At 36.9% G+C, this 24,621-nt stretch overlaps 2 protein-coding genes across 3 annotated transcripts; one reads left to right on the plus strand and one right to left on the minus strand.

Annotated features, from left to right (window-relative positions):
• Nucleotides 1-814: 814 nt before the first annotated feature.
• eIF2Bbeta (eukaryotic translation initiation factor 2B subunit beta) lies at nucleotides 815-7,379 on the minus strand. The gene is made up of 4 exons (XM_022831878.2): nucleotides 7,066-7,379; nucleotides 4,758-5,043; nucleotides 2,230-2,417; nucleotides 815-1,430 (listed from the first exon to the last, which is right to left on the minus strand). The coding sequence occupies exons 1-4, from the start codon at nucleotides 7,279-7,281 to the stop codon at nucleotides 1,047-1,049; spliced, it is 1,074 nt and encodes a 357-aa protein (XP_022687613.1). The 5' UTR covers nucleotides 7,282-7,379; the 3' UTR covers nucleotides 815-1,046.
• A 137-nt stretch (nucleotides 7,380-7,516) lies between these two features.
• sicily (NADH dehydrogenase (ubiquinone) complex I, assembly factor 6 homolog sicily) lies at nucleotides 7,517-24,393 on the plus strand. 2 transcript variants are annotated; one of them, XM_022831879.2, is made up of 6 exons: nucleotides 7,517-7,774; nucleotides 11,642-11,786; nucleotides 13,636-13,730; nucleotides 15,371-15,562; nucleotides 19,498-19,612; nucleotides 23,402-24,393. In XM_022831879.2, the coding sequence occupies exons 1-6, from the start codon at nucleotides 7,629-7,631 to the stop codon at nucleotides 23,639-23,641; spliced, it is 933 nt and encodes a 310-aa protein (XP_022687614.1). In that variant the 5' UTR covers nucleotides 7,517-7,628; the 3' UTR covers nucleotides 23,642-24,393. The 2 variants fall into 2 exon arrangements, with proteins under 2 accessions (XP_022687614.1, XP_022687616.1); XM_022831881.2 differs by having other exon boundaries at nucleotides 7,552-7,832; nucleotides 11,659-11,786.
• The last annotated feature ends 228 nt before the right edge of the window (nucleotides 24,394-24,621 follow it).

The raw sequence follows: 24,621 nt of genomic DNA on the forward strand, positions 1-24,621 counted from the left end.
TACGTTCGAAACAGACGCCGGTTTGGTATAAAAATATTTGCTTTGCGTTTCTTATGCAGTAAAAACTCTGTAGCCAAGAGATGTAGACTTACCTATCAATTATCCTTTTTGGGAAACGGCTAAAGGCCACACTCAACGAATTCAAGAAGTCGAGTGAAGATATTCTATCGGTTTGAAATTACGTTGTTGAGCTTGGCAACTCACTTAAACAGCAATACCTGTAAACAGCAAAAAATACAAATCATACCACTCTATAACGACTAAAAGGTCAATACAAGCCGTTACAGAGACATTGTTTAAGATGTTTGCAACCCTGTGATGTTGCGTGGCCTTTTATATCCGTTCAAGTAAATGCATACATTGTTATCTCTCGTTCGAACATGCTTGATTGTGGCTAACCGAAACCCGTTGAAACTCTCCTACAGTTTGCTGCATTACTGGCGTAATTGTCCTGTAGCGTTCGAGACCAAATACGATAGATATCTAGGTCGTTAGCGACTGGGTGGAGAAAACCTAGAAAAGTACTGCACTGTGTGTTCATCAAGCGTGACACTTAATGTAATAATATTATTGATGTTAGACAATACATAGTTTTTTTAATAGTAAGATAATATTTTATGTTTTGTATCATACGAGTCCATGAATGAACAGTTGTTATGGTTTTCATTTTTCATTATTGTTATTATTATTAAATGCCAAAAATGCTGTCTTTGTCGTTCGATAAATCGACATTTTTACCCGTAGAAAAGTAAAATTTGGCAGTTGACAATTAGTAAATTTATTAAAATAGAATGAAAAGTAACTACAAAAAGAAGCCATAAATAATACAAACTGTTTATTCATCAACTACATTCGGACCAATTTGCTCTTTAGAAATTCTGGATTGACGCAGAAGGAAAGTATATAGATGAAATCACTTACACAAGCCACCACAAACGTCTCCAACGGACGTGCTTATTCAACGTAACTGCGGTTCGCTTCACATCGTTGTATTGATTGCTAGGCCGTTTTTATTGTACACCTATTATAAAAAAACATTTTAATTTCTATAGTTCTGTCAAAAGGTCGCAGTCGTCTGGATGGTAGAGTTCAGAAACTAGCCTATACACGTATGAAGGACTATTGCCTCCAACATTGAAGATGAACAGTGGCACTAAATCTGGAGGAACATAATCAAATACTGGGTTTAGGAATTCCGCGTCGTCGAGCTCGCAAGTACTTTCGGCAAAATCAAAAATGTCCTGCGGCGACTCCAGCTTGTTAAAGCCCGGTTGATCCTCGGAAGTAACGAACTGTGGGGTAAGCTTATAAACTGGTGTACAAACAACAAGCGGTACCGAGTAATGTTTGGCTGCCCGCGCTACCGCATAAGCTCCGGAATAAGCTTTTAGCCCACCGTCGGCCATCACTGAATGAGCGCCCAACACAACCTAAACGAAAACAAATGCAAACATTAAAAACATATGAGGTTGTGTTTCTTCAAGCTTTTGTAAGGAACTTTATGCAAGAAAAAGTTACTATATAAAATTGTTTTAAATGCATTATCAAGTGTGTTATTTCTTACCGTAGAAACAACGATGACCACTAAGTGAAAAGAATTGTGTCTGCACCGATTTTATAAACATTTTTGCATAAGTCTTTCAATTACGTACAAGATAGGAGTTACCGAAAATAATGTGTTCCACTTGTATTAGGTTTCGAAAAAATTAGTAGCGGTTTTTGTTTATTGCTTCCTTTTTATAATTTTTCTTTTGTTGATGAACAAGCTTTATGTTTCATCAAAAAGATTTTTCTTTGCTCTACATCAGTGTAGCCTCGGATAACCTTTTCGCAGAACGTCGGAATCGTCGAAATCGAATAATGCACGTTCTTTATGTCGATAATGCTATATTTGAACCCAACGTGCCACTTTCAGCTATAGAGTCTTATACAACCCACACTTATCCCGGCTTATTTCGGTAGCGTTTCTCCTTTGATGAAGGTCAAACAAAGGGCGCCGCAAATGTTTCTTGCCACCTTACATACCCAATCTTAGATTCCAAACACAAAATTATGTGTTGTGATTTACACGAAACGACTGCAAAGGCTAATAAAACCTTTTTCTAAGACTGAATTATTAGTACGAGATAAATGCAAAAATCTAAATACAGCAGTCACTTGGAAGCTTAATTTATCTCAATTTTGTATTATAACGATATTGCAGACATAAAACTACATTAATAGGCTTACTTTATGAACGCGCCCCATCATTGCAAAGATAGCTGAATCATGAACAACGAATGTTGATACTCCGTGTTTGCCAAGATTTTTGGCCACGTCGTGACCGTCGTATCTTGGCGCACTTTCCAAAACAACAACGGTGAAGTGCCTATTTTTTGCCGCTTCTCGCAGGAACGCTTCCACTGTCCGCGATTTCCCTGTTATGAACAAATAGAGTTTTAGCTTAAAAAATAATTCAAACAAATTAGATTAATCGGCAGGTACGAAGGTCCCCGTGACAGCATGAGTAGACAATAACTGCATCTGCTGACGGCGTGGTTTGTCACTTTATTAGTGAATGTTTTCCAGAGCTAACCAAACTGTATCGTGTCATTTCATCGACTATTACGTGGCTTCCTGAGTAACGCGTCAACATCAGGGTGTTCTGCACAAAGAAAGTATGAAGTGTACACTACATTTTTTAAATACAACGGCATTTATAAACAAATTAGTCGCAAACTCGCACTTTATAGTTGCTGTTGTCAACATTGAGACCTGCTGGATAAGTTTTACAACTTTTTCAAATAGCATGTGCTCTCTTCTTAAACTTACGAAGATAACCTGAGAAGCTTCCAGCCTAAACATGAGTCGTATTTGCCTCTTAATCTTAGGGATACGTTCGTGGTTTAGATTCGAATCCAGGCACACATCGTTTCGTACTGAGGGCCAACCGTCTGGTAGAATGTCTAATGGTGATACCAGACTAAAACTCGAAACAATTTGCCAACATAGAGATGGCGTTATTCATCAAAAATATTCTGGTTATATAATGGCGCATGCGTTACAAAATATTCGTGAATCTTGTAGTTGTTTAACGGTTGTTTGTAAGAAGTCATGTTACTAACTCTGTAAAAATGAAAAAAAATTGAATACACATCCATCATCAAATTCAATACGTTTAAAAATCAATACATCTATGGAAATTAAGCTAGGCTGGATGCTGCTTACGAGGGCTTGGCACTATATTTCGCCACCGTAAAATTTTGGAGGAACTTCACCAAATGGTATTAGGCAACCATCAATTTAAGGCTAGAGAGATAAAATAGGCTGTGACCGTCGAGAGACGAGTTTATTATATGTAGACCGAAGATTTCGGCAGGAAAAGGCTAACCGCGTTAGCTCAGTTAGGACCAGCACACATTGGATGAATATTTAATCCCCTGCTGCAACAGCGTAAGCGAAATAAATAAATCGAAGCTTTTGGTATCAATTAATAATGGTAGATGGAACGTACATATACTTTTCACTTCTGTGGCCAAGACAATCGAAAGAATCAATTGCAAATAGTGAATCGGTTCCGAAAAAAAACAAAAGCTGTTTTATCGGTCGAGAAAGTAATGGCGATTGTTTTTTGAGATAATCATAACCACTTTGAAAAGAGAAAAACAATACCGGGGGTATACTAAGCATCGTTACTTAATAAGGTAGAGCCGGCAAGTGCAGCCGCATTTGAGAAAGAGAAAGCGCTGTTTCAACAGGATACCGCACGGTTTTATGCCTCAATGGTTGCTACGACAAAGATGTATAAATTGGGGTTCGAGTTGATCAGTCATTCACTATATTTATCAGATCTGGTTTTGAGCGACGATCTGATCTCAAAGTGTCGCTCAAAGAGATATTCACACCAAACAAGGCGCTTACCGCGTAAGTGAATAAGTTGCAAAAAAAGATGCCAACATTTATTGAACCGATCGAAGAGATAGCATGCTGCAAAAGTAAATGGGCTTGCAAGGCGGGTATGATACACGAATGTTACATTTAATGCACTTATTTACAGTATTGTTATTGAATAGCACTATATCGTCAGGTTACATCTTCAATACTTATGCCACTTATGGTGTCAATTTTTTTCTAGCCCTATGTATATAATTTTTGGGTGTTTTACATAGAGGTAATCGGTTTTTTTGTAAAGAAATTGCACATGAGTCAGGAAATTTCATGAGAGGTACAGTAATTATTAAACATAAATAAAATCAAGCGGTAAATAGAGACTAGAGTAGGATTCAGTAAACGAAGGAAAGTACCAACGTGTATCTGATATTTTTATGACGGTGCTGTGGACAATACTAAGGTTGTGGTAGAAGCAACTTATGAACGAGCAGCATGTAGTATATCTATAAAATATTTTTTAGACAAATTATTTCATTTAACCGAGTTGCCTACCCTGCTGACACCACTTTTCGACCCCTAAAAAAATACAATTAAAAAAAGGTACACAGCAAACTACATGTCAAATAGAACTACTAAAACGCTATCACCAATTTAGAATGCCCTTTTCAACTGTTTTCTGCAAGAGCTTTTTCTATAGCTTTATTAGTTAGAAATATGTTTAGAGTCTATTAGACAGCTTAAACTACAGCTGTTGTTACTTCATTTCTGGTCCCCTCGGTGTAGTAATTAGATGACGCTTACGATTCGGAAGGTCCTTGGAGTGAGACAATTAGGGCAGGTGAATGAAAAAAAAACTGGCTACAACTAAGTTGCAACGCGCTATTTACCCATGGTAAGAACCACCTCGCCGTCGTTGATGAGCCGCGGGGCGTGCTGAATGATGCTGTCTACAGCAAAATCAATTTCCTGCAGCAATTCATCGAGCGACTCAAGGATATGGTCCTGCAGATCAATGTACGTAGTGGCAAAGTCGTCGGCAGCATGGGGCAGTAGAAGTTTCGTTTGGGTATCCGCTAAATGACCGCAATGAACACGAAGATAGTCATCTCGGACAATTTTTAATACGCGACGAACTACATTTCCGATTACAGTTTCTGCTGGGTCCAACTCCACCTGTCAACAAACAATAAGATGAAATGCACAAGACACGAACAGATACTCTGTTACTAAAATTTATGACAGACGTTTCCGATGCATTTTAAGGACAAGGTGCGGCTGAAATCTACTTTTATATTATACATCTTTGATAAATATCGAGATTGTTGCCGTAAGCCAGGCACTGACCACCCTTTTCTATCCAATCGTTTCATCGCTGTAATTTATTTTGCTTAGTTCGCGCATGTGTCATCCAAAGCAATTATCACTCGAAAATTGAACAACTTACTAAGTTCTTTCAAGCTGGCCAACACCAAGCCATACAAAGCCAATAGCGGAACTGTAAGTGACAAGAATTTAAACTTTCCTTAAAACGTTTTTCTGTACATAGCCTACTCCACAAAAGATTAAGTACACGTTTATTTTACAACGTTAATTATTCAGTACGAGCTCTATTGAGTAAAGTCGAGTATATAGTGGATAAAACTTCAGTTTAACAGCGGCAAGACTACTTTGAGTTATGTTAAATCATAAGCTAACACTTTTGCATAAACAGAAAACATCATGTCATTATATTTCAACAATGTAGATGAACATCTTTGGGATCGATGGCAACATGCGTTTAACATAAGCAGCGATCGAGCTACTGACTGAGCTAGTGGGGGCTGTATCTGCCTGCATATTTGTCGTGGCTAGTTTAGAAAACTAATCTCTTGATCTCACTTCAGTGTCCTAGAACGCTCCTTTCTCCAGGACTTTTGATAGGTGGCGGATAGTTTTTTGCTATGTATAGGCAGATTCGATGTGCTAAACGATTTCGTGCTCTTTCAATTAGATCTCGGCACGATTCAGGAAGGAGTTTTCTTTCATGTTAAGTTAAATTCCAAACCCTTTTTATGTCATTCGGAATATAAACTTAGTATGTTTTAATGTCGGTTATTCAATTGACAAAGTAAGACATATGTATAAAGTAATCACAGTGCGGTTTGATAGAAGAATGTTATTATAGTATAAGAAATAGTTTTAGATGGTGCAGGCTTTATCACTGGATACACAACGTATCCAGTAGCGAATTACGCCAGTGGTGGACGCAGTATTTTCGGATTCTGACTCTTCTTAAGGCCTCCCTGAAGGAAGAACCATGACTTTATTAGATCAAATTACGGTACCTGTGTAGCTGATTGTAGTGTTCTTAATGGCGTAACAATGACATAATTTGCCTCCTGTGCGGCCTCAGATATGATATTATACTGCTGTGATACTCAGCTTATTAGCTTAAATTCGCGCATAGACGCAATGTTTCGCTGAGTGCCTTCAAAATTGCGTGATGGAAGGCTTCACGCAGTTTCTAATGTAAAACTCGAAAATCTCAAATAACGGAGCGCTTAATCTTTTTTATGGCTAATTTCGGTAGAGCCACTTCTAGCGTTGTTTTCAAAATTCAGTTTAATTCTAGCAATAAGAGATTTTTTAGAAATGGAAACGTAGGATTCTTAATAGGGATTACTATTTTTCAAACATATCCAATATCTGGAACCTCTGGAAACCAAACTGCTACCAACTGGAATTAATAATCGTTCCTACACTTGCCTTATCTTACAGGACATAACTGCCATTCATATACTTCACTCAACTATATGATACTCTATATGATAAGTTTAAATTAATCGAATTGTAAAGTTAAACGAATATTTGCGATAAGCGTTAACATACTCGCATACTCTAAGGGGATCTATAAATCTAATAGTAAAATAAAAATTATTAAAAATATTGATTATCCTTGTGTTCCATCTGAATATGATAGGGGATGCAAGCAATTCGAAACTCAAAATGACCAGTCTAAAGGCTTTGTAAAAGGTCATTTTTACCGTATCCTGTTAGTTGATTTTAATGTGAATTTAAGGCAACACATTATGCATGTATTAGATAAATCATCTCAAGAATTAAAAAGGTGATTAGGGTTCGCTTAGTTTCTGAAATAACAAAGTTGTGTTGTTCGGTCTTTGTATTATATTACTAAAGAATTATAAATTTACTTACAAGTTTGTTTCCAAACTCACGTAGAATTCGAAGCAAATCTTGAGCATTTCTCCACACTTTACTTTTTATAATCACAGTCAGCTGCTGCAACACCAACTTAGCTGTATCCTTCGACGTACATCTTCTACCAACTCTCAAATTAGACCTCAACGTTGTTTCCACAACTGCCAGCATATTGTCCCGAAGAGAGACTTGGGTTTGCAAACTAACCGCCATTATAAATACAGAAATAATGTTTGAGAAGTTATAATTCACTCATTGGAAAGTGCGGAACTATCCGACAGCTATCTTTCCGTGAAATAACGGTTCTAAAAACAAGGTTCCAGTAGGTCCTCCATGTTACATCTAGGCGCAAATTTTGAATTAAGAATAGTGTTTTTTAAACCCAAAAGACCAAGCACTTTTATTGTTACGCAACATCTGATATTGACTGTGTATTGTTTACCTTATTTATTGAGGTAAACAATGGTTGCATATAAAGTGTTACTACGCAGTTCGCTCCATTAATGTGTCTGCATACTTGAAAACAATTATTTTCACTACTCTTAAAAGCTTTTTCGTCAATGTTTCCGTCAGTGTTGTTCTACGAAGGGCAACTTTTTCCATATAGTGGATCATGTGGTTATTTCACGGTGCAAAGAGTGCTCGGACATCAGGGGCACTGCTTTTACGAGCATTGGCATCTTGTGCCTCTCCCTCCGAATACTGTGTGAGTCTAGTAAAAAAAGTTGATTTCGAAAATTACCTCTGCTTGCTACTTTTAAAAGGTTAGTGATATTATTACTTCTTCTCATTTTTTTTCTCAACAAATCCTTTTTTCACATATTTATATAAATTTTTTGTATTATACATGTGTAAATTCGAGCCAAGTTAACCCTTACTTCCATCTACATCATGTTCAAGTGTTGTGTTTGTTACTTGCACTTCCGTCCTCTGTCCTTGTAATATAGCAGTCGGTAACGTATTTGTCTGCCAATCTTAGGAACAAGTGGTGGTTTAAGCGCGACTGCGACCATTGACACGCTTCGTTTCGTGCTGGGAGCCAGCCGTCTGATGGAATACCTAACGGCGGTGCCGGACATAAAACTCGAAACATTAATTTAGATTACCAGCCCCCAGTAGTTCCACTTCCATATGAAGGATTATAATGGAATCTTACATTTAAGTATTTTGGGAGAAATTGCTTACTTAATATAAATGCTTGGTCCTTGTTTGTGTGCATGCTAGTTTTATTTTATTACATCACCGACTTTTTGATCACGTGTATATGTATTTGTGGTAAATACATTTATGTGCACGATTATACGATCAAATGTATTTACGAAGAACTAAAATATTCGTTGTTAACTTAATATAACGCGACTGAAAAGCAGCACATCGATCACTCACAATGAGTAAATATTACGCGAATGTTTAGTTGATCTATAATCCTATTACATTATCTTACACCTGGCAAACTTATAAAAGATATACGACTCATATTTTTAATTATTAGGCCCTTTATACTTCAGAATTATTATATTGGTTAGTGGGCTGATAGAAGCCTGGGCTAGCTGCTAGAAGCATTGCCAATAATATATACTACACTAGATTCGTAAGTAAATAAATAATTTGACGAACTCTTTTTTTTAACTCTGTATGAAACAGTCGAAAATACCGTAAACCAGTATTATAATGTATGTACCTCTAAACTAATGAACCTTAAATCGGTAACACGCCACCAGATGTAAGAGAAGACTCTGACGGTTTTAAAGTAGAGTAAAAGATTTTCACGCACCATATATTATAATTTAAGGTAACTATGGGGATAATTAGTATATACGGAACTCGTAATTAAATCGCAGCAAGGCGATTGTGTGCGCAGCAGCATTACATGTATATATACATCCATAAGAAAGAAAAATTACGATTCGTAAAATGCGATAAAACTCTCTAGGTATAAACAAACCTTTTGTCTTCACCTACTTTTTAAAAACCCACCATTAGAGCCATCCAATTATGCCCTAGCGAACCTTAATAGAATGAGTCTTCTTTGCTGGGTTAATATATATATAAAAAAGGCATGCTTTTTAGTTAATTATAAACAGTTGCTTAATTATTCTACACCAGGTTACCCCTGTAGATTATAGTGAGAACGTCCTTGTCCACCTAAAGCTGATTATTGAATATGTTTTTTATCCATTCAATTACCTTCGCAATACTTTTATAGCTAAGTCTATTAGACGTTAAACAACTTGTTTTCTGTAATTCAACCATCTCTGCGGAAAAATAAATGAAATGATTGTAAAATAACAGTATTTTCCTTTCCTGTAAATTGCGACGGTTTACTATCGGTTTCATTCGGTTACTTTGGATATATCCACTGGCAAAATTATGCCATTCGGCGCCCAGTCCAAAGCCATTCTTGAAGTTCTAGAAAGCATCGTCAATAACAAAAATCGTTATTGAACATTCGTCACTAATCGATGCTTTAATAATAAAACTCACTTTTTGGGTCTCATCATCGGACATAACATAAAAAATTTACTCTGCTTAACTTCAACATTATATATTATGGAAGAGGTACCAGTAGGATAGATTGAAGAATATCCTTTTTAATTTCTAACAATATTGATACTTTGAAGTCTGTATGCAAAAGCATCGAGTCAGCTCGCACACGATCCTTAGGCATGGAAAACCATGCGTTACTTATCCTAAAATATTACATTTAAAGGATTCGATAGTCAAAAAAAAGCATATCTGGGCCTCTTGGCAGCAGTCCAGAATGCTACACTCCTCTATAAAGGCGCATCCTTTGCAAAGCACTCTCTAGTTACTTTCTGTTCACGGTGCAGTTATCTCCGATCCTCGTATTACCTAATCTGGTGCGTATTGGACGGAGACATTTGTAGATCTAGAAGTATATCGTTCAGCACTTTTAGCGATTTATTTCAGGGCTTCGTGTTTGGGAAGAGTTTTGAAATGAGTGTTATTGCTGTTGCTTTATCATTCTTTCATGATTGATATCTCTTTCTAAGTCTATTGGCATCCCATGTTTAGTTGTAGAACACTTCTATAAAATGTGTAACAGACGCACACTAAAAGAATTATTACAAGCATTTAATAGAAATATCTTACATGTACGTTTTTTAAGATAAAGAAGTTTATTTAGTATTCATTATAAGAACAAATCATTTGACAAAAGTACATATTGATGCCTAAGGTTCACAGGTAGTATAAGATGTTCCAAACTCCTACTTCGCCTTCGTGTCTTTCGTGTGGATTCACGCAATATTTGCTGATGTAAACCTCCCATTGAACTAGGATAAACGTGTTGTATAAATATAATAACATTCCTTAACAGTGTTTAATTGAGAGTCTGTTACTATGACTAACAAAATAATTTAAGTAAGTTGATACACAGTTTTTCTAGGGTAGAATGGATAGTCGTTGAAACATTTTTTCCTGCAAGTATCACGGCTATCGAAACTCTTCAAAGTGAATTAGTTTTCAAGACGCCTAGCTATAAATGGAAACAATAGAGTATAGCCTCATATGTGTAAAATATAAAATCGTTTTTTTCTATTTGTTATTTCTAATGCAACCAAGATATGTAGGAGAGTATAAAAATTGATTAAAAAGTTGTAAAATCGAGGTCTCTATATTACGTTTTTATTAGATGTCGGAGGAGTTCAAGTGTGCGAGCTTGAAACGATAATTTTTTTTGTTGAAGGTTTGGATTTACATATTTTAAATGCTTTGAATTTTGAGGTAAAATAGGCAATTATAATATGCCATTGAAACAAGGCCAATTTAAAAGTTCCGCACTACGAGAATTGTATTTGTTAGTAATTACATTGAATTCTGATAGCGATACACAGATTACAAATAAGCAGTGTATTCACTACTTAGATTAAAAACAATTTTTTTTCACATCTTTAATTTGGGAAACAGTGTTAATATTCATTCAGACTCGCCCAGTTAACTATAAATTCGGTTTCTTGAAACTGTTGGGAGACAACACCTGGGTGTATCCGGGTTATGGAGGAATGTATGGGAAACTTTTTTTTAACTACCACATACGTACTACCATACGTGCGGGTGCTTGTTCTCCTACCGTATGCGTTTCTAAGAACGTATGCACTTCTAATCACAAAATGTCCGTTTCAGTTAACTCAAATCTTTATAATTTTGGAAGTACAAAAATTACTATTAGGGCTAGCATGCTGACGAAACCGTTAAATTCGACAACATGAATTACTATTCTATAATAATCCCACCAAATTTTGCAACCATTTATCTGAAGGGTACAGTCCAAGGCAGTCCTCAGCAAAAAGAATTACGTATTTTAAAAATTAAGCCTTATTGTGATTCAGATACAGCTAATATGATTTTACACAAATTTGTCTGAAAATGTCGCGTTAGGGCCAAATTAAAAATTTGTTTCATATCATGTGAACTTGCGCATCGCGCATGTGCAACGTTCTAGTATAGCGATGTCTTGTGGTTTCATAGTTTTTATAAAAAAAATTATTACCTTCTATTAACAGATTGATATAATTATTTTTTGTCGTAACCATTATACGGTTTACTATAGTTACAACAAAATTTCAGGTGACCATCGACGGGCGGCATTTGCAGTTCGGGCACTGAATGCAGAGTTGTCACTGGTTAGGGATCAGGTATCCAGGGTTGAGATTGGATACGGCAGGCTTGCCTTTTGGAGAGATGCTATTTGCAAGGTAAACATCTGATTTTCATTGTATTCATTATATATTCGCTTCGAAGTTTTTGTTGTGGCAAAAAATGCTTTTCTCTCATTAACTATCAGTCGCTTTACCAAGACAACAATAAATTAAATAACAATACCTCTTTCTGTTCCTCCTAAAGTTAGAAGTTCGATAATCTAAAAATGTGTAAATAAAATATAGAAATATTAGGTGAAAAGGTCAACAAAATGGTAAAAACTTTCATGTTGCAACTTTAGACAGTCCGTAATATTATGTGGAGGTACTAAGCTTAAAGCATTGCTAAAGCCTAGCGTAGCCTACTTACCCTTTTATATATATACTATTGTTATTGTTTTTATTTTTATGACCGTTGCAGTCGAGACCTTTTTTTTTATTAAAAGCAGCCCATGTCGTGGGCTTTGTGTTGTGAGCACAAAGTAGATACTCGGAAATAAGTAAAACAGACCAATTTTGAACGTTTAGCTGAAATGTATTTAATTAAAATAGTTATAAGTATATACTAAGGCGTTTAATTAATTTTTTTTTATAAAAGGCACAAAGTTCTTTGTTTTGCGAGCCACCCGCTTGGTAACCATAACTTATGCATTGCATTAAGGCCTCTGAGTTGTTCCTTTCTGTCTGCGTTTACAGTCTGCGAGAAACTATAGAGATACATTATTCTAGCGCATAAAACCAGTTGTGTACTTGGTAAATCGTTTATCGTTTATGCCCTTGTTCTACCTATTGAAATAGAGTATGATGTCTCGTAAGTTTGTTCTAACTTTTTTCGTTTGTTTTGGGCATGAAGCGATTTGTCGAATAATTGATATTTGCCGGCCTGCATTTTTTTTACCTCTTATATGAATTATTTATGAAAAAGTTAGGGAACGACACAAACTAATGTTTTAGAGTTCTTCTTAGCAATTAAGTGTTTGCCAAGAAAGACTTTATGTACGTTTTTTGTTGTTCCAATTTTAACCAGCTTTTTGTACAAAAGTTTTGGTTCTTTTGATGCTACACAACAAAAATCGGAGGGGGCGAAAATCTACAAATTAACGCGATTACGAAATTCTTTTATGATTTAACTCATTGTTTATTAGGGTTTTTTGAAAGTGGTGAAATGCAATTTCCGAGAATCTATAACACTTAGCGTAGCCTGTGGTTGTCTTAATAAAAATATCAAGCAATTTTATATACAATATAGAATAACAACAACAGTAATAAATTGACTTAAAAACCATCAAATAGACAAAGAAAAAACACCGAACCTACGCATATAAAGTAAAGAACCGGGGGATTAGAGGTATCAGGTGTCTTCTGCCGAACTCGAGATACCGTGGTACTTGCCAAATGTTTTTGATAACCGAGGTCTATAAGGAGAAAAACAGTCCATTCAATGCACTCAAGATGATACGTAGCAGATGCTGTGCAGCCGTAAACGGCGTGCACCGAGAACATGTAATAGATGCAATAAAAACTTTAATGAAGAAACATGATCCGTATGCTGAGAACGCCCCACCAGCAATGTCGCTATGTTTTATAAATAGAAGCCTGGACAATGATGTTCTTCTGTACAAGAAGTACTGGGTAAACTCACGATTACCTGCAATGCAACGTTGTTGCAAACTGCCCATTTTGTCTTAGAAGTATGAATTTCGAGTTTGTCAGCAAAAAAAGCTGGGCTTAAAAGAAATTCGTGGAAATTGGTTTCTTCATGATATTTTTCCGAGTTAAATAGAAATGCGTACGGCTAAGGTTATATGTCTGCAAGATTCAATTATTTATACAAATCTGTCTCTGTATCGTTCACGCAATTTTAAGAAATATCTAATGGAAACTGTTGGTGAATATATGGTTTCAGATGTACAATGGACACAGAGCTCCCGAACATCCAGTGACAAAAGAAATACAATGGTTGCTCACCTCTTATACTCTTACACAGCAATGGTTTTTAAGGTATTTAGCTTAGTTTTAATTTTATTAACGATATTGTCAAAAAAAGTAGATAATTATATTTTAGTATTTTGAGTGAATTAAATTGGGAAATATGTGGTCAAAGAGCAGACATGTTGATTAATAATCGTTGGAAAACTGTTTTACAAGCACAGGATCATGCTTCTTTATAACACTTCTAAAATATTATAGGCATGGCAATAATTGTAACATTGGATTCATAATTCTCACAAATGAAATAATTTCACAAGATGTCGGTGTACAAAATAGATAGACATATAAATATTTTTCTTTTAAGTTTCCAAAACCTTGAGCTGGTTCTTTAGTTATTTGAAATTACGGAATTATATACAAAAAATAAAATTTTTTATATGTTTTTGCTTACTGTTAGAGTCTATTGTTCATGTTGAAAAACATCATATTTGTGTTCCATCTGGGCGCTCAAGGAGAATAGAGTTGATCCGAAATAACGGCACTTGCAACCTTCAAGCACACCGTTGTATATTGAAATAACATGCTCGACTTCAGAATGCCATGATCATGTGTAGCAGTGTTGGTGAAAGCGACAGTATTGCCAAATCCTAGCAACATACATACGTTTAACCAAAATGATTAGCGAGGCTGACGTTGATATATAACCTCTGCAAAACCATGCGAGCTATATAAATCGTTTCCGCTCGTTATAACCAACGGCATGAATGCTCGACGTAATCTACCCCCTTCGAACCTCACAAGGATATTCTGTAGTATTTCGATTGCCGGTTAGTAAATCTAAGGTTTGTTCCAACTTTCTTTGACCACACTGAAACCTCGATTGAGATACTTTTAATAGGCACCGTTAAGCCTGTGTCAATTTCTCAGAGTGGAAACTTTTCTCCATATACCCCTGTTGTCATTGAGCATTGTATTGTAGAGAAAGTTTACAATGACTCTTAGAAGACAACCCCTCCGTCAACGATTAGACTTCGGATGATTTCTGGGACGATTGCATGAAATTACCATTTATTCAAGCTCGACAGCAACACTTTCCGCCTAATCTAATCACAGATGCGTTCAGCCTCGGGACAAGACGGTTCGACTTTAATTGTGCCTGTAATCTTGCTTGCAGATTATAGAATATTTACATGCTATTGCTACGGAATACTTTATCTCCCTTAACGTTCGTGTACTACTTGACTGAACAGATCAACGTACATCGACACTCACCTAACTGTACCGTGAAAACAATTTAGTAGTGAGCATGTTACCTGACATTAAACAGAATCTGTGTTCCTATTTCGGACGATCACGCGGCTCTTGACATCGAGAACAACATCACTGCGAGATTTTTTCTGACGCTTTGTTTCCCTGCCTGTTAATAAGCAAAGGAAATTGTTTGGCGCACCGCCAAGATTATGCTCATATTATGTTCATATACTGTTACCTTTAGTTATAATCGGCCAATGTAAAATATCGGTGAGGTGAGTTTACTAAGCTAATTCGGCGTAATAATCGCATAATTATTGTAAATGTATCCTAGAACGAATCGAGTAGGCAGTACAACTATATTTATCGTAAAATTGTTTATTTTACATAGTTTTGCTTGATTCATTGAAATATCTCTCAATATTCTTTCATTTCTGTAATGTGGAGAATGATTACAGATTAATTGACAGCCGAGAAGCGAACATGAAGGATAATGCATTTGCCACTCTTGATGCTGCTGAGCAATACGCGGAACTTAGCTGTTCTCCTATCTACTACCTTTTGCTGGAGGCACGCGAAATTAAAAGAGTAGACTGTGATCACACAGCAAGTCATCTTGGAAAAGCCCAAGGCCTTGCTAATCTTATTCGGTATGTAAAACTTAAGTAAGATAATACTGCCTCTGAACTTCAGATTTCCACATGCTTTTGCAGTCGCAATAAGCGCTTAAAACCAACTGTACCGCTGTATATTATAATTTAGTAAAATCTTTGACAGGTCTACTAAGGTGATATCTGTATTTTTCAATAACTATCAGGGTATAAAAGTGTATAGTAGAAAATAACTGTGCAATTTTGAGAGGCAGTTGCAATGGCGTGTGCTTGCCACTTCTGCAAAGCCTGGACCAGCAAGGCATACTTACGAGCAGCTGAATATCTGAATATATAAAGAAGCGGAAACTAAGGAGTAAAATGTTGAAAAAAGAATGAAAGCCTTATTTTTTGCTTTCTAGTTAACCGGTCTCTGTCTTCGATAAGGCACCATTGTGAACTTACATTTTGAAACTTATGACGAAAGACTAAAAGCTCTTTCTGATTTCTAAGGGAAGAACATCAGCTCAAACGAGCAACATAACCGGCAGCTCACATTGCCATTTGGTTGAATATCATTCTTCCTATGTGCTCAACCCACAAGAAGCATAGACTAGGGTTTACAAAATTTTCAATCTATAACCAGTGTCCAAAATAAGCGGATATTGAAAATTATAATGCACGTACGGAAAGCGCCAAGCATATTAATCAACATGGTGGAACACCGTGGTGGACTGCTGAATACTTCAAAGAGAACGCTGTTCAGGCAAAATTAGCTTGGTAATGATCGGAGATAGGCCGTTGCACGTAATACTAAGCGAACATATAAAGTTGCATTAACGCCGTAAAAATAAGACAAAGCAAAAACAATATATGTAATTCTGAATGATTTGAGAAGAACTGGGTCATGGCTGCTAGATAGGTAAATACGATCACTTTCAAACTTTCAATTTCTGGAACATGTTATACTTCTCAGAAAATACATTGACGAATCGTATATTCGTGGGAGGAGTTACGAACGAAGCATGATGGGAAGCCATATCGGGATATTCTCGGAATAAATCGTCTGCAAAGATCGATATTATCAGTAATGAAGCATCTACGGCAATGACAGAATCAAAATAACAAACATCTACAGCAGAGGGTAGCATTGACATGATAATAGACCACGCGTTTTGGGATGAATCTTTGGAACGAAAAAATATGAGAAGCATATTATGGTACTTACGCTTAAGGAAAATGAAGTCCTAACAGAACTTTCTGCATGGAGAGGACTATATAATTGTTTTATCCTTAGGCTGAGTTCATTTGTCGATAATGAAAATGAAGTTTTTATTGATCAATATAGATTTCGGATGTAAAGGTGTATGGTCATTCTGGACACTGAATGGGCACTGGTATAAAAAGATTCTCTCTTATCGTTGTATTGCGTTCAACTCGGACTTGCTAACCTCTTATGTTTGCGTTCTGCTATTTGTTTGATAGTGAACGAATGCGTTGTTTTGTATTTTCCCTTTTTGGATATAATCTTATATTCAGTAGTAATAGCAGATTGGTTTCCAGTTGGCAGTGGCTTCCTTGCCAGCGTGTTGTGAGGAAACCTTAATAACAGAATATAACAATAACAGAAAAGAAAGGTAGTAGAAATTCAGGCACGGACGCGCACTTGTAAAGAATGTTTTCCTTAGATTGAATGGAGAATAAAAAATAATGGACAAATTTACTGGCGCAAGTTTTAGGGAAATTCCAACAGCTAAAGCTATATGTTTGCATGTCAAGAAAGGGGTACGAAAAATATTAACTGCAACAATATCATTATTGAACCATAGCCTTCTCACATTGTTTTAACTGAAAGCAGCAACGTACGATATTTACCTGCTACAGAATAGTAAGCGCTACTAAGTACAACCAGCTTTCTTAAAACCCTCTGTAGATGCTTTTTTGTTCATTGATGGTATGATAAGGCATTCTTATGAAAGTCTTGATTGTTGAACTTGCGATGCTGAAGCTTTCGTATATGAATGGTTTATCAAACGTGATGGAAGGGAGATATATTACATCCAGTTGTTACCTGACAGGGGCAGCCTGTGAAGGCAAGCGAAGGAAAGTATGGAGGACGAGTAAACTTTCAGCTTAAAATACTACGTACACGGTCTCACCAGTTTGTTAATCTCGGGGGCTTTCGTGGGCCAAGTGAGCATTGTAATTTACCACCTACAATGCCAAACCGTCGTCTTAAATACAAAACGGTATTAACTCTAGTGTGCTTATTCACATGAGTTTACAACATATATGACGCTCATATTACTTTATATTATAAGTATGTTACTTTATTCAAACGCGCGTAGCAGCCGTTTTGCTAGAAATACGCCAATTGAAAACAATCTAAAATAGAAGGAATTGGGCAATAATTTTAACCTATATATTTCCTTGGGACGGAGCGCTCATTATACCTAAAATTGCTAGGATCAAGTACATTATGATGCAGTTTTTACTGAGAGGGCCGTCGGATTTGCCATATTAATGCAAGCGAATTGGAGCACGGCTTGAATCTCTGGCTTGGTTTTTATATAGATTTATGTGACCTACATATTTTTTACATATATGTTTGAAGGTAGTATACCTAATCGAAAATAATAGCGTGGTGTCATGAAAGGTCAACAGCCCCAAAATCATATTGCGGCGTATAGTGAAAGATTAACTGACAGCATTCGGTTGATTAGAAATTGGCATACATTAAACAAAAGTGGGATCGGCTCAGTAGATTGGAAGCATCTCAATCATTTTTCAAAAAAAAAAACGATGTAATTAAAAAATAAAATTGATAAAACGTAAAGTAAGTACACCAGATGGTTGCGGTATATGGCCCACTTATGTTAGTGAGTAAAAGGGGTAGACATATGGGTATGTCATCTGTACGTGAAAATTAGTTCAAGTTATTCGTTATAAAAAGTAACAAACGTGATATGAATATAATATTTTTACACGACGTTACTGTAGAACGATACGTTATTTCGTGGCACTTCCAGGAAAAGCTTGTCATGCACTTACACTTGTTGAAATCTAAGATCCTTTACTTGGATACCCTCACTTGAGCCTTCAATAGGTGGCTTATATTGAGAAGAGCTTCTGCAAAGGTTGAGAGCTATAATAAAAGTCTAGCCATCTCAAAGTGTATGGACGTTAGCGCATTTAGTGTATTAGCACATTAAATTAAGTAAAAAGTTGGACAAATGAGTGCTAGATGATGAGGAGAGATAACACACTTAGAGGTCTACTCCTTTTTAGTCTCATGCTGCGACAGTGATTGATTTTTGCTGAATTGTGACTTGTAACGAAAAATATTTCTAGGACAAGCGCATGCGGTCATATAAATTGATAAATGCAGCTGAACCGGCGTTACATCATTAAGGACTATACAGCTGCAAAAGCTTAGGGTGTCTATGCACTGGCTTCTCTTATACAGGCGTTGAAGCACAACTTTTAAAAAAACCATTGTTTTACGCCATAACTGTGTCGATCCAAGTTTATCATTAACATTTCTCCTATCTTGTGAAGGCCTAGTACTAACTGCCGACAGTGAATACCAATGCGGTGAGGTCGCCATTGTTATTGCCATATCAGAACAATTGGATCTTAAAAATGATCGTGACTGCGAAGCCTTTACCACAGAAGACCAGGTCAAAAACTCCATATCTTCTTCTTTCGAGTACCAAGATGAATTCTTTGTTCTCATTGATGGCGATGATGTGTATTGATGGAAAGAGGTTACCATTGTTGTACGAGAACCGGTAAACTTCTAAGTAGTTGTCATACATCAAAAAACGGGGAACTTTCTGTGGTATTTTATAATGTACTGGCTTGAAAACTATGGTAAAACTATATATTTAAAGCTTTCTTGATACTGGTGTTATTTTTCTATATTCTGACTTCCTTTCGAAATAATTATTATTTATATAGTATCTAGAACAAGGATATATTTTTCTGTATTACAGAAGCATTCCATTCAATGCATCAAAGGGTCGATGCCAGCTGCCATTAAACCTTTTGGCAAAACATTCAGTGACTCAAGAAGAAGCCTTCAGGACTCCACAAACCAGTCTTCCAGAGGTATCTCTTTACAATATTGACACTTTTACTATTGCCTGTTTTCCACGTTACCACGAATGCTAGTGCGTTGTTGCTAGCCCTTAAGGCAATCCTGCTCTGCCCTGGAGCAGCCTGAGGGGATGCTAAGAAAATGTACGTCACTACCATTATATATATATAACAAGTCATTTAGGATAAAATGCGGGATGGCATCTTAATTAACTTAACTCTAGGGTACGGCAGTTGATAAAATCTCAAGAGGAACCTTCGACGCCATATTGAGATCTAAACAAGTCTCCTACTAAGTGTCAGGATAACGAAAAATTCTGTGGTACCAGTGTCTGAAGTACAGACGATGGTAGAGCCTTCAACTGTGTAATGTCACACATAAAAATGTACCGTACGACGAGCGTTGTAGGCAATAAATGGTTTACCTACGTTAATCATTTTTTTCTAATTATTGACAATACATTTCTGCTGCAGTCAACGGCTCGGGATTAAAGAAGCCGTACTGTATAACGGTTTACACACTAAGGCTTTTTTTCGAAGGAAAAGCGAACTGTTTTAGCTAAGTGACTAATTTACTCGAGTATACATATATATATCATACCAGGTATTTAAGACTACCAGACAGCCGCAGTGAGGTTCTCTGGTTGTACATTCGCTAAAGAATGATGTCGCGTGATGTTCAGTTACAGCCAATCATTGATGTTGTCGTCTGTGATCGTCGCAGAAGATCCGTTTTACATCACAATTCGATGCAAGAATTGGTCACCGTTGTAACATGAAAGCCAAGAGAAGCAAGCATTTTTTGCCTTCGTATTTGATCCTTGCTCAAGTCATATACTACCTATTGGTCTAATTTGTTTATTTTATTAATTTAGCAAAGATGAACAAGCATCATTTTTTTACATACAACGAACAGTTATGACACCCGTGCGGTTTGAGGGGTGAACTTCAGCCACTGACTGCTCTTATCACTTTATTATGAGCCTGCGCGGAGTGCCTTTCAGAAGACTCATTTTCGGCCAACAGCTCGTAGCGCTTCCAGTAGTAGAAGTTTTACCAATACGAAATGTGTATGGTAATTATCTTCGCAATAGTAATTTCATTATAAATACCCTTATATTCGCAGACCACTTGAATTTGTATTACATGGATCACTACAGCTTGCCTATTAAAAGCCCAAGTCACGATATGCAAGTGGGTTCTGGGAATACAACTGCGTCTCACAAACAAAATGTCATATAATGCCGCATCGTTATAAAATATTTTGGATATATATTTAATACTATGTATTAAATATCACCGCCACTGTTACTATATGATGACGACGGATAGGGCGATCAGTCGCATTTTGTGTCAGTACTAGTACGTCGTCCTAGCAGTTGGTGACAAAGAGAAATGAGCGAATCGTCTGAAATGAGTCTAATTTACTTGAGGATGAACAAAGTGGTCTGCCAAACAGTGGTATAGCGCTGAATAGAGAGAAAGGAAGAAATGGATACTCGAGTGTCTACGGGCGGTCGTACAAGCGCTTGCTCGGAATTGCCATAGACTTATGCCAGGCCCAGCCGAATACTGGTTCGAATCTTTTGTTGGCCATGCGGGTACCCAGTAGGGATTCAAGACTTATATATTCCGGTTTCAATAGGAACCATCACTCCACCTAACAAAATATTACGTTGGGGAAGTACTGTACGCGTTTGCTCAGGATAACCGATTTGTACTGGAGCCCGTTACGCTGCCATTTAAGTTAAATGCGTTTCTAGAAGGAATAATTTATGACGTCTACCTTACCGTAGCGTTGCTGCCTATCGACAATCGTGGCGAAACTTACACGCGATTACCGGGAAGACCGTTGTATAGCCAACTCGCCGGCGGGCTCAGCCACAAATGTGGACGGTGGGTTAAATGTTTATGATCGCTGCGGTATGCAGAGTTATCTTTTCGTAGGACAATACAAAAGGCCTATTTCGGATGCCGAACTCCTAACGGCACTCGCCATAGAGTTGAAAGATCTTGAAGCAGCATGTCGAAAGAACACGTGGATTTTCGTCTAAACGGGATCATCGTTAGCAAGTGTTTCTCAGTACGTGCTTATAAACGGGCTCCCGCATCGAAGCAAAAGAGACACAGCACTGCTGTGAATCGCGCGAACCCAGGTTAAAGCCGCGACAATGTCCTGTTGCTCCGCGAAAACAGACATGCAGTTGTTTGAAAAAAATGTACAATCTGTAGAAAAATAATTACATGGAAGCCTTGGCATATATTCGTAGATCAGAAAAATAGTGGTTGTGTGCTCTTTTTCAAGAGAGATTATTATTAGAGAGACGATCCGTTATAGAGAGAGTGCATATTCTCAAGCATCATCGGGCATGGTTTCAGCAGCCAAGGGGAGATATTGGTCTAACCACACAGAGCAGACTTTCAAAATCGGTCACCAGATTGTATGATGAAGTGCATATCTGGATAGCGTGGCCAAGTGTTATGGCGTATACTGATAGCATATTAATCCTGTAACTCTGCCTTTGTGATAATGGAGTGGTAACGTGTCTGCTCAACGACCTACCGAGATGTGATAGTGTAGGTTCAAATCCGGGTATAACTAATTTTGTTTGGTACTGGACTAGTTGTCTAAAGCAATGTAGGATTACCGAACGTAACATGAAACATTTAGTCGTAAATATTTCCGTCAAAATGGCTAAAAATACGATGTAAAGCGAATAAATCGCATTTATACCGTTACTAGTGTAGCGGTTACCCACAATCTATATATATATAGCGGTGCACCACAATCTATATTGTGAACTTGTTGAAATTCTAAGAAATTTTTGCGTCTAATATATATATATTTTTGCCGGAAAATCCTGTCGGCATCATTGCACAACTGTCCTTAGATATGCTTGTAGGGATATAAGAAGTTGCACTGAAGAAGTCTTCTGGGGGAAAAAAGGCAAGCCAACGTATGCATATCAGAACAACGCGAAGCGACAAATCGTTCGATGGGGTACGAAAAAATATATATTATACTAATCGCATAGTCTAAATACCCCTCTAAGGCGCTACCATTTATCCAGGATTAGCTTTCTGGTACAGTTTACTTTAAATAACTTCAATGACTCTTTGTGAAATTAAAAGGGAAAACGTCCAGCCTTTGTTTTTAGGGGAGTCTTGGGACCAACATTCGGAATTAATTATTCATCCATTACTCAGGTGTTTTAAACTAATTTCTGGGATGGCACAGTGGTATCGTTTGTGACGGTTAAACTTAGAAGATACACAAAGCAATTTACTTTCAAAATAGGGTGTAAACACACTTCGTTTTGTTCCGGAGGCCGCCTACCTGTGGCAATCCCGGCAGCACCAGCTGAACCTTTTTTTACAAAACGAAACATAAAATATCTAACATAAACGTTTTGATTCAAAGTGACGCCCACTCTCACGCAATAAAATATGTTCAACTGAAACTGCTATTGTGAGACTGTATTTAAATAGGGATATTTCAACGAATTTTTTTACATATGCTATAAAAGTTTTCTTGATAGTCATGTTTATTGTTGTACAATTAATCTTTTCTCGAATTCCGAACGACGCACTGTTGTTTGCCGTAGCCTTCGTCAGGTACCAGGAGTACCAGATGAAAGCATGTTCGTATCTGCTGGTAGCTGTACATAATAGAGCGTATAATTTGACTGCTACACTGCGTTCATTATATAGAATTGTAACAAAAATGAATCATATAGATATATCGTGTTAAACAAGTGGAATATTACATTTCACAGTTAACAATGCGGCCTCTTTTCACAGGTTGTTTTCGAAATTGCGTCAACTGCTCATATACATCTTGAAAAGACTGAGCAAGGGCTAACAAAGCTTCCCAAAGAAATCGGTGATATTTTCCTGCCTTCTGTTCCTCTTAAAGAGTTCCTAAAGAAGCTCCAAAAAGCAAACTTTAATGTGTTTGACCCGGCGGTTCAGGCTAGAAATTCAATGTTACCTATACAGTTATGGAAACACAAGATACAAAGCGGCTTAGGTTGGTTTTAAATATTAAATACCGATGCATGGATGATAGTTAATTGACTGTGGAGAATGAATTCCACCATTGTATCTGGAGAACAAAGTAGTGTTGTTTTGCGGGTTGTGTGTTTATTACAATTACAGTTTCAAAGCACAGAAATTGAAGTTTCTGCTGTTATAATACACGACGTTCAAAATGTCTGACTAGTATCAATCAAGAACTCGATAAAAAATATGCCTCCTTGAGTTGCTTCTTACAGTCTTTAAAATAGCTTTAAAGTCCTCAGAAGTACGTTTCGAGAGCAAGACATGTCAACCTGTTAAAACATAGTGTCATTTTAAAATATAGGTTTTGTATTTTATGCTGAACGACTTCTATGCTGTAATATATCAAATATTCTGTTAAATATATAACTAAATTGACGGCTACGGTTAAATAAAGAAGGGTTCGTTCCAGCCAGTCAACAATAAATCTAGACCAATCCGCTTCATGTTGGTGACACATGTAAGGTGGCTGGCGATATGGCAAAATGCAATCGCTAAAAAAGTGTTTGAGCGGCAGCCCGATTGAGAGCCGCTTCTGGTCGAGTTCGATGGGAAAAAGCCCAAGCGATGGGCCAAGTACGAGCGGCTCGCGAAAAACAGATTAGATCATGAGGCCTCTCCGCTATTGATTCAAGCACAAAACAACAGACAACATTAATTATATACGTATTAAGATATTGTATTTGCTACTCAAATAGTAATCAATAAAATTCAGTTTTGCAGGACGCAAAGAATTTGCTTTTTTTTAAAATTTTTTTTTCACGGGAAATGATAATTAGGTTATTAGCGAAGTACTCGTCGAATTGTTAAAAAATACTTGGATCTGAAAAAATCTGAAATCGATAGTGGTACTTTACTACAAATCGGGTTTTTATTATTGAGTATTATTTTCACAGTTTCATTCGTTTCTTGCTTTCTATCTGAGCATACGAAATGCTTATATGATAACCTGTAGGCGTTTG

This window comes from Varroa jacobsoni, unplaced genomic scaffold (assembly GCF_002532875.2).
Source record: "Varroa jacobsoni isolate VJ856 unplaced genomic scaffold, vjacob_1.0 scaffold_358, whole genome shotgun sequence".
Taxonomy (NCBI): domain Eukaryota; kingdom Metazoa; phylum Arthropoda; class Arachnida; order Mesostigmata; family Varroidae; genus Varroa; species Varroa jacobsoni.

Coding starts and splice junctions, on each gene's coding strand:
- eIF2Bbeta (XM_022831878.2), bottom strand. CDS start 7,281: ATGGCGGTTAGTTTGCAAACCCAAGTCTCTCTTCGGGACAATATGCTG. Junction 5,044..7,065: donor GTGAGTTTGGAAACAAACTT/GTAAGTAAATTT, acceptor GTTTGTTGACAG/GTGGAGTTGGACCCAGCAGA. Junction 1,431..2,229: donor TGATGGGGCGCGTTCATAAA/GTAAGCCTATTA, acceptor GTTTTCGTTTAG/GTTGTGTTGGGCGCTCATTC.
- sicily (XM_022831879.2), top strand. CDS start 7,629: ATGTTTCCGTCAGTGTTGTTCTACGAAGGGCAACTTTTTCCATATAGT. Junction 7,775..11,641: donor CCTCTCCCTCCGAATACTGT/GTGAGTCTAGTA, acceptor GGTTTACTATAG/TTACAACAAAATTTCAGGTG. Junction 13,731..15,370: donor ACACAGCAATGGTTTTTAAG/GTATTTAGCTTA, acceptor GAATGATTACAG/ATTAATTGACAGCCGAGAAG.